The sequence below is a fragment of the Acartia tonsa genome, chromosome 7, assembly GCF_053477335.1.
Source record: "Acartia tonsa isolate MP-2025a chromosome 7, ASM5347733v1, whole genome shotgun sequence".
Lineage (NCBI taxonomy): Eukaryota > Metazoa > Arthropoda > Copepoda > Calanoida > Acartiidae > Acartia > Acartia tonsa.
The window spans coordinates 40,477,866-40,488,062 of record NC_137266.1 but is presented as its reverse complement, the minus strand read 5'-3'; the positions used below and the strand labels follow the sequence as shown (position 1 = coordinate 40,488,062).

The window sequence follows — 10,197 nt, the reverse complement described above, 5'->3', positions numbered from 1 at the left end:
CGTCATATTTTTTGCACCAATACTCACAGCATCATACTTTAATTAAGTTGTTACTATTTGGTTTAAACAAACAATGTCCAAACTTTTCAACTAATTTTCTATTAATCTATATAAAGAATTTTTTTGCCATCACAGGGGATGTTTAATTATATAAATTTATTGTTCATTGTCTTATCTCTTATTGAATATAAAGTTCACTAAAACTTATATATATTTATTTTTGTTACATTTTTGTAATAATATCAATGTGTAAATACATGTTAAATACCATCAGTTTTTCATCACTATAATAAAAACAAAAAGAGATTTGTTTTAAAAACACAAAAAAAATATTTGAAAAAAAGGGGGGGGTTTTTAATGCAACCATCTCGTAATCAGTGAGCAAATGGCACTTAGAATTCGAATTTCGAGCTGAAATTTTGCATGAGTAATCCTTGGTAGATCTATTTTCCCTAAATTGAACAAAAAGTTGGAAAAGTAACGGCTTGCGGCTGGCAGCTCAGCCGTTTAGCCGTTTTTTGCCTATTTTTAGGGCAAATTCATCATTAATTACTTAGGAATCAACTTTTTAAAACATATTTTTGGTTTAATTCATGTTAAATGATAGCAATAACCATTTTTAAAATTTTTAGTACCAGCTGCTAAGCGGCTAGAACCGGCTGAAAACGGCTGTTAGCGGCCAAGAGTATGAAGGGTAGATAGGGCTTGTGACATGTCTAGGGGTAGGTTTTAATGGGTGCGGAGTATGAGTAATATTACTAAAAATAGTGATGGCCAATCCATATGGCAGCTGGGTAACAGCTGCAGCTCAGCTGCATGCGGCAAAGAGTAGAATGAGTAGACTGGGCTTGTGACGTGTTTAGGGGTAGGTTTTTATGGGTGCTGAGCTCAAAAATGCTACCAAAAATAGTGGCGGCCCATCCAAATGGCACCTGGGTAACGGACGCAGCTCAGCTGGGTAACGGCCGCAGCTCAGACGGGAGAGGCCAAGAGTAGAATGTGTACATAGGGCATGTGACGTGTTCAGGATTAGGTTTTTATGGGTGCTGAGCTCAAAAATGCTTCTAAAAATAGTAGCAGCCAATCCATATGGCAGTTAAGTAATAGCTGCTGCTCAGCTGCAAGCGGCTAAGAGTAGAATGAGTAGATAGGGCTTGTGACGTGTCTATGGGTAGGTTTTTATGGGTGCTGAGCTCAAAAATGCTACCAAAAATAGTGGCGGCAAATACATATGGCAGATGGGTAACAGCTGCATCTCAGCTGCGAGTGGCCAAGAGTAGAATGAGTAGATAGGGCTTTTGACATGTCTAGGGGTAGGTTTTTATGGGTGCTGAGCTCAAAATGCTACCAAAAATACTGGCGGCCCATCCATATGGCAGCTGGGTAACGGCCGTAGCTAAGCTGGTAGAGGCCAAGAGTAGAATGAGTACATAGGGCATGTGACATGTCTAGGGTTAGGTTTTCATGGGTGCTGAGCTCAAAAATGCTACCAAAAATAGTGGCGACCCATCTATATGGCAGCTGAGTAACAGCTGCAGCTCAGCTGCGAGCGGCCAAGAGTAGAAAGAGTAGATAGGGCTTGTGACGTGTCTAGGGGTAGGTTTTCATGGGTGCTGAGCTCAAAAATGGTATAAAAATAGTGGCGGCCCATCCATATTGAAGCTGGGTAACAGGTGCAGCTCAGCTGCGCGCCACCAAGAGTATAATGAGAAGATAGAGCTTGTGACGTGTCTCGGGGTAGGTTTTTATGGGTGCTGAGCTCAAAAATGCTACTAAAAATAGTGGCGGCCAATCCATATATGGCAGCTGAGTAACAGCTGCAGCTCAGCTAGGAGCGGCCAATAGTAGAATGAGTAGATAGGGCTTGTGACGTGTCTTGGGGTAGGTTTTTATGATTGCTGAGCTCAAAATGCTACCAAAAATAGTGGCGGCTTATCCATATGGCAGCTGGGTAACAGCTACAGCCCACAAGCCCTATCTACTCATTCTACTTTTGGCCTCTCCCAGCTGAGCAACGGCCGTTACCCAGCTGCCATATGGATGGGCCACCACTATTTTTGGTAGTATTTTTGAGCTCAGTACCCATAAAAACTTACCCCAAGACACGTCACAAGCCCTATGTACTCATTCTTCTCTTGGCTGCTCCCATTTAAGCTGCAGCTGTTGCTCAGATGCCATATAGATTGGCCACCACTATTTTTGGTACCATTTTTGAGCTAAGCACCTATTAAAACCTACCCCTAGACACGTCATAAGCCCTATCTACTAATTCCAATCTTGTCTGCTCGTAGCTAAGTTGCAGCTGTTAACCAGCTGCCATATGGATTGGCCGCCACTAATTTTGGTAGCATTTTTGAGCTGAGCACCCATAAAAACCTACCCCTACACACGTCACAAGCCCTATCTACTCATTCTACTCTTGGCCGCTCCCAGCTGAGCTGCGGCCGTTAACCAGCTGCCAAATGGATGGGCCGCCACTATTTTTGGTAGTATATTTGAGCTCAGTACCCATAAAAACCTACTCCTAGACACGTCACAAGCCCTATATACTCATTCTACTCTTGGCCGCTTGCAGCTGAGCAGCAGCTATTACTCAACTGCCATATGGATTGGCCACCACTATTTTTGGTAGTATTTTTGAGCTCAGCACCCATAAAAACCTAACCCTGGTCATGTCACATGCCCTAAGTACTCTTTCTACTCTTGGCCTCTCCCAGCTGAGCTGCGGCCGTTACCCAGCTGCCATTTGGATGGGCCGCCACTATTTTTGGTAGCATTTTTGAGCTCAGAATCCATAAAAACCTACCCCTAGACACGTCACAAGCCCTATCTACTAATTCTAATCTTGGCCGCTCGCAGCTGAGCTGCAGCTGTTACCCAGCTGCCATATGGATTGGCCGTCACTATTTTTAGTAGTATTTTTGAGCTCAGCACCCATAAAAACCTACCCCTAGACATGTCATAAGCCCTATCTACTCTTCATACTCTTGGCCGCTCCTAGCCGTTTTCAGCCGGTTCTAGCCGTTTAGCAGCTGGTACTAGAAATTTAAAAAATGGTTATTGCTATCATTTAACATGAATTAAACCAAAAATATGTTCTAAAAAGTTGATTCCTACGTAATTAATGATGAATTTGCTCTAAAAATAGGCAAAAAACGGCTAAACGGCTGAGCTGCCAGCCGCGAGCCATTACTTTTCCAACTTTTTGTTCGATTTAGGGAAAATAGACCTACCAAGGATTACTCAAGCAAAATTTTAGCTCGAAATTCGAATTCTAAGTGCCATTTGCTCACTGATTACGAGATGGTTGCATTAAAAAACCCCCCCTTTATTAACATTTTCAATGGCACAAGTTTATCACATTCTAGTTAAAATACATTTAATTGTTATTTATCGGATCGTATTATAGACAGCTTTCCGCAGATATAATAAACAAATATATAGCAATAATAGTATTTTAATATCATGATTTTTATTTTAATATTCGTGGAAAATTGTCTGTAATACGATGCTATACATTAAAATTTTAATATAACTGAGAACCGATTCTAATCTAGCGGATATTAATCGGTTTCGAACCACTGGAAATAACTTTATTTAATAAAGATTAAAAAATTGCATTTTAATGTTCTTTAACCACAGCCGACTCTAAATGGTGGATATTCCCTCCCCTACATATTTTTTTAAGGGAAATTTAGTGATTATTTTTCTTTATAGGGGGGTTTTCTTTAGATTATAGCCAATTTCAATTTTCATTAAAGATGACAATTAAAGTTAGAATAAATTAAGGAAGGAATTATTTCTTTTTCTTCTAATTTCTCTTCTGTTATCATTTAATGAAAAAATATCATCTCTCCTCCTGTTATAAATCAAAATTATCTTTTTTCATTTTAGATGAAAACTTTAAAAAAAAGAATATACTAGAAGAAATATAAGGATTTATTATTCAGGGAGTTGTTTAGAAACTTAAAAGTTTATATAACACTAGCGGCTTCGCCCCAAGAGGTTTGATCAAACCAAATTTTCGTATTTTAGATTGAAAAGAAAAATAAAAAAAAAATTTTTAAAATTTTTGTGGGGAGGAAATTTTTTTTTGGCGGGGGGGAGGTAGTCGACCCCACTATATTAATTTTAGTTTTAAAAAGAAAAATTTTTTTTTTTTTTTGGGGGGGGGTATTTTTCATTTTTTGGGGGTTTGGGGGTGTCCCACCCTCCAAGAAAATAGTTATAAACCTTCCCAGGACCACTGAGAAGCTACCCTGTAAAGGAGAACCCGATCGGTTCAGCGGTTAGCGAGATCCTTCGCTACAAACAAACAAACAGACAGACAAACAGACAGACAAACAGACAGACAAACAAACAGACAGACATCGTTCTACTTTGTATTATAGATATGATGACATTTTCTTTGTTTACAAAGAACAGCACTCCCTATGACTTCCTATTTGACTTTTTCCGCAAACACTTTCATGTACGTTTTCCAATATTTTGTTATTAACATTAGCTAAATGCAATCAGTTAGCATTATTAAAATTATTATGATATTATGTTCTACATACGTACAGACAACGCCGACATATAAAGAAGCTGCGCTTAGAAAAAAACATTTAGATAATTTTTCCTGTTATCTAACATGGAGTAGATGTCGTCTTTCATCCAGTCGTCTTCGTCGTCACTAGGCACTGGGTCTGCCTACATATTGTAGATAGATAGTATTATGCAGATAAATAGATTTAAAAAATTATAGATAGAAAAATATATAGATGGTTGGATGTCCTATTATATAAAGTAGTAAGCTTTTTATGTCGGTAGCAATGATCTCGCTAGCCTCTGAACCGATATGGTTCTCTTTACAGTGAAGCTTCTTAAAGGTCCATGAAAAGTTTCTAACTATTTGGGGGGAGGGAATCCTCACCCTTCCAATAAAAATAACCACCCAAAACAATTTTTTCAACTTTTTCCTATAAAAACTAAAATTTTAAATAAGGAGGGGTACGAATTTTCCATTACCACTTTAAGTACCCCTAGAGGCTCTAGGGGCATAGCCACTAGTAAAGATAGATAGTAAGATAAGATAGAAAGAAATATAGATAAAAAGATGGATAGATAAAAAGATAGATGTAAAGACAGTTGGAAAGATAGATAAAAAGATAGATAAAAAAATGATAGAAAGATAGATAGATAGAAAGATAATTTGAAAGATGGATAGTATGATAGATAGATAGATAGATAGAAAGATAGATAGAAAGATAGAGAGAAAGATAGAAAGAAAGAAAAATATGCACCTAATATCTGGATATACAGTACTCAATGGAAGGTGTTGGTATCGCCATCACATGGTTCACCATGCATATAGTAAGATAGATAGATAGATAGATAGATAGAAAGATAGATAGATAGATAGATAGATAGAAAGATAGATAGATAGATAGATAGATACCTGATGTCTGGAAACAAAGAATTCAACGGAAGGTGTTGGTATAGCCATCACATGGTTCACCCAGCATATGATAGATAGATAGATGGATAGATAGAAAGATATATAGATAGATGGATGGAGGGATAGATAGATACCTGATGTCTGGAAACAAAGAATTCTATTGAAGGTGTTGGTATAGCCATCACATGGTTCACCCAGCATATGATAGATAGATAGATGGATAGATAGAAAGATATATAGATAGATGGATGGAGGGATAGATAGATACCTGATGTCTGGAAACAAAGAATTCAATGGAAGGTGTTGGTATAGCTATCACATGGTTCACCCAGCATATGATAGATAAATAGATAAATAGATGGATAGATAGAAAGATATATGTGTAGATATATAGATAGATAGATAGCTGGATGGAGGGATAGATAGATACCTGATGTCTGGATACAAAGAATTCTATTGAAGGTGTTGGTATAGCCATAACATGGTTCACCCAGCATATGATAGATAGATAGATAGATGGATAGATAGAAAGATAGATAGATAGATAGCTGGATGGAGGGATAGATAGATACCTGATGTCTGGAAACAAAGAATTCAATGGAAGGTGTTGGTATCGCCATAACATGGTTCACCCAGCATATGATAGATAGATAGATGGATAGATAGAAAGATAGATAGATAGATAGATAGATGGATGGAGGGATAGATAGATACGTGATGTCTGGAAACAAAGAATTCTATTGAAGGTGTTGGTATAGCCATCACATGGTTCACCCAGCATATGATAGATAGATAGATAGAAAGATATATAGATAGATAGATAGATGGATGGAGGGATAGATAGATACCTGATGTCTGGAAACAAAGAATTCAATGGAAGGTGTTGGTATCGCCATAACATGGTTCACCCAGCATATGATAGATAGATAGATGGATAGATAGAAAGATAGATAGATAGATAGATAGATGGATGGAGGGATAGATAGATACGTGATGTCTGGAAACAAAGAATTCTATTGAAGGTGTTGGTATAGCCATCACATGGTTCACCCAGCATATGATAGATAGATAGATAGATGGATTGATAGAAAGATATATAGATAGATAGATAGATAGATGGATGGAGGGATAGATAGATACCTGGTGTCTGGAAACAAATAATTCTATGGAAGGTGATGGTATCGCCATCACATGGTTCACCATGCATATAGTAAGATAGATAGATAGATAGAAAGATAGATAGATAGATAGATAGATAAATAGATATATAGATTAGACTATAAAAGTTTTAAAGATTTTTAATCAATATAATAGATTTGAAATCTGCATAAAATTTTAAGGATTTTTTATAAAATTAGTTTTTTATATAATTCTTTATTTAAAGGCGCAAATACAAATTAAGTTAAATAATTTTGAGATCTGTGATTGGTGGATTGAAAACTATCTGCGCTCTGATTGGAGAAGCTTAAGTGACGTACATCATTCAACCAATTAGAGCGTAGGTAGTTTCCAATCCAGCTATCCTATTGGTCAAAATTTATTAACTTAAATCGTATTTGCGCCTTTAAATAAAGAATTATATAAAAAACGAATTTTATAAAAAATCCTTAAAATTTTATGCAGATTTCAAATCTATTATATTGATTAAAAATCTTTAAAACTTTTATAGTCTAATCTATATATCTATTTATCTATAGATAGATGGATAGATAGATGGATAGATAGATAGATAGATTAATAGATGGATAGATAGATACCTGATGTCTGGAAACAAAGAATTCTATTGAAGGTGTTGGTATAGCCATAACATGGTTGACCCAGCATATGATAGATAGATAGATAGAAAGATAGATAGATAGATAGATAGATGGATGGAGGGATAGATAGATACCTGATGTCTGGAAACAAAGAATTCAATGGAAGGTGTTGGTATAGCCATCACATGGTTAACCCAGCATATGATAGATAGATAGATGGATAGATAGAAAGATAGATAGATAGACAGATAGATGGATAGATATATAGATAAATAGATAGATGGATGGAGGGATAGATAGATACCTGATGTCTGGAAACAAAGAATTCAATGGAAGGTGTTGGTATAGCCATCACATGGTTAACCCAGCATATGATAGATAGATAGATAGAAAGATAGATAGATAGACAGATAGATGGATAGATATATAGATAGATAGATAGATGGATGGAGGGATAGATAGATACCTGATGTCTGGAAACAAAGAATTCAATGGAAGGTGTTGGTATAGCCATTATATGGTTAACCCAGCATATGATAGATAGATAGATAGAAAGATAGATAGATAGATAGATAGATAGATAGATGGATGGAGGGATAGATAGATACCTGATGTCTGGATACAAAGAATTCAATGGAAGGTGTTGGTATAGCCATGACATAGTTCACCCAGCATATGATAGATAGATAGATAGAAAGATAGATAGATAGATAGATAGATAGATAGATAGATAGAAAGATAGATAGATAGATGGATGGAGGGATAGATAGATACCTGATGTCTGGAAACAAAGAATTCTATTGAAGGTGTTGGTATAGCCATCACATGGTTCACCCAGCATATGATAGATAGATAGATGGATAGATAGAAAGATATATAGATAGATAGATAGATAGATGGATGGAGGGATAGATAGATACCTGATGTCTGGAAACAAAGAATTCTATTGAAGGTGTTGGTATAGCCATCACATGGTTCACCCAGCATATGATAGATAGATAGATGGATAGATAGAAAGATATATAGATAGATAGATAGATAGATGGATGGAGGGATAGATAGATACCTGATGTCTGGAAACAAAGAATTCTATTGAAGGTGTTGGTATAGCCATAACATGGTTCACCCAGCATATGATAGATAGATAGATGGATAGATAGAAAGATATATAGATAGATAGATAGATAGATGGATGGAGGGATAGATAGATACCTGATGTCTGGAAACAAAGAATTCTATTGAAGGTGTTGGTATAGCCATCACATGGTTCACCCAGCATATGATAGATAGATAGATGGATAGATAGAAAGATATATAGATAGATAGATAGATAGATGGATGGAGGGATAGATAGATACCTGATGTCTGGAAACAAAGAATTCTATTGAAGGTGTTGGTATAGCCATCACATGGTTCACCCAGCATATGATAGATAGATAGATGGATAGATAGAAAGATAGATAGAGAGATAGATAGATGGATGGAGGGATAGATAGATACCTGATGTCTGGAAACAAAGAATTCTATTGAAGGTGTTGGTATAGCCATCACATGGTTCACCCAGCATATGATAGATAGATAGATGGATAGATAGAAAGATATATAGATAGATAGATAGATAGATGGATGGAGGGATAGATAGATACCTGATGTCTGGAAACAAAGAATTCTATTGAAGGTGTTGGTATTGCCATCACATGGTTCACCCAGCATATGTACATCATTATATATCCTTAAATAAAAGGTTATGGAATGGTGGTTTCCCTCAAAGTGCATTGCGAGCCAAAAAATGGGTCTGCTCACCTTTAATTTGAAATTATATTAAGATTTTTGGTAGTGGAGGGGAAGGTTTTAAAAGATTTGGGTTCTTCGTTAGGTTAGGTTTGGTTAGGTTATATTAGGTACAAGGTAGCTCCTCAGTGTGATACCTTTTAAAGAGTTAACAACATCAAAAAATTATCTTGCCTTATTTTTAGTGTATCTAAATAATAAGGTGTTGTAGATGTTCTATGCTCGCTAAGTACTTTGACGGAAGCCCCAAGGTTATTATAATAATGATCATTAGAACTTTATTTCAGTATATATATACGGATTTTGTTGTATTGTTTATAGAGTTGCTACGCTTTCTGAATTGTACCTAACTGATACAGGAATCTTCATGCCCAGTTTTAAATTTATATGAATAAGTTCATGATAAAGGATATCCGTTATTGCTGGTAAGGCACTAAATATAGAAAAGCTTCGCTCTTAACAAATATTAAAATATTACCTACAAACGCTAGACAGTATAACCCCCTGTCCAAGGGGGTCCAAATCGGGTCCATCACATACATTTTTGCAAGTTTTATTCTATTTTCTTTCACATTTTTATTTCACTGTAAAATATTAGTAGCTGTTTTATTATAGATATAAATATTAATTAACTACTGTATATGTTTATGCTGTTATTAAATCAACATAACACTGATATACATAGCAACGAACTAATAAAGGTTAGGGGTGTCTTTTTCAATTAACACCCCAATTGGCTGTTTTATGGGGGTGTATAGACCCCTCTTAATTGTCTTAAGGGACTTGGATACTGTTAATTCAAATCGATTTTAAAGCTTTGTCTAAATTTAAACCAATATGCATTTATTTTTCCTATTTACACGTTATTAACTCTAAAATCACTTATTATTAACACACCTTTTTGCTATTAAATGTTTTATAACTAATTTTTTATCTTTATTCTCAAATAATAAGAAAAAAACAAGAGATAAAAATGCTAACTGCAAGTCTGTATTGCTTATAAAAGTATGAAACTGGTTGTGCTAACTACTAAACATCTTATAACCTTTACCAAAGAATTATTATATAGAATGCTTTTTAGTGGTTAAGGGGCTAATATTCAGGGGTCTATTAGATATGCTTTTTGACGTTTTAGTAGAAAAGCTACTCAAATATTTTTAAACAGACAATATTTGTCTTAAAAATAAAATTATATGACAATACAAAGTA

General features: G+C 35.6%; 1 protein-coding gene across 1 annotated transcript; it reads right to left on the bottom strand.

Annotated features, from left to right (window-relative positions):
- Positions 1 to 3,730: 3,730 nt before the first annotated feature.
- Positions 3,731 to 9,568, bottom strand: LOC145323743 (uncharacterized). Its single transcript, XM_080166242.1, has 4 exons — positions 9,467 to 9,568; positions 8,844 to 8,929; positions 4,629 to 4,692; positions 3,731 to 3,866 (listed from the first exon to the last, which is right to left on the bottom strand). Exons 1-4 carry the CDS (start codon positions 9,528 to 9,530, stop codon positions 3,775 to 3,777), a joined length of 306 nt encoding a protein of 101 aa, XP_080022368.1. The 5' UTR covers positions 9,531 to 9,568; the 3' UTR covers positions 3,731 to 3,774.
- Between the last annotated feature and the right edge of the window lie 629 nt (positions 9,569 to 10,197).

Excerpts from the sequence above, each read along its gene's own strand:
- LOC145323743 (XM_080166242.1), bottom strand. The coding sequence starts at position 9,530 with ATGTATGTGATGGACCCGATTTGGACCCCCTTGGACAGGGGGTTATAC. Across the intron at positions 4,693-8,843 it reads TCTTTGTTTCCAGACATCAG|GCAGACCCAGTGCCTAGTGA; the intron begins GTATCTATCTAT and ends TACAATATGTAG. Across the intron at positions 3,867-4,628 it reads CGACATCTACTCCATGTTAG|ATAACAGGAGGAGAGATGAT; the intron begins ATAACAGGAAAA and ends TAATTTTGATTT.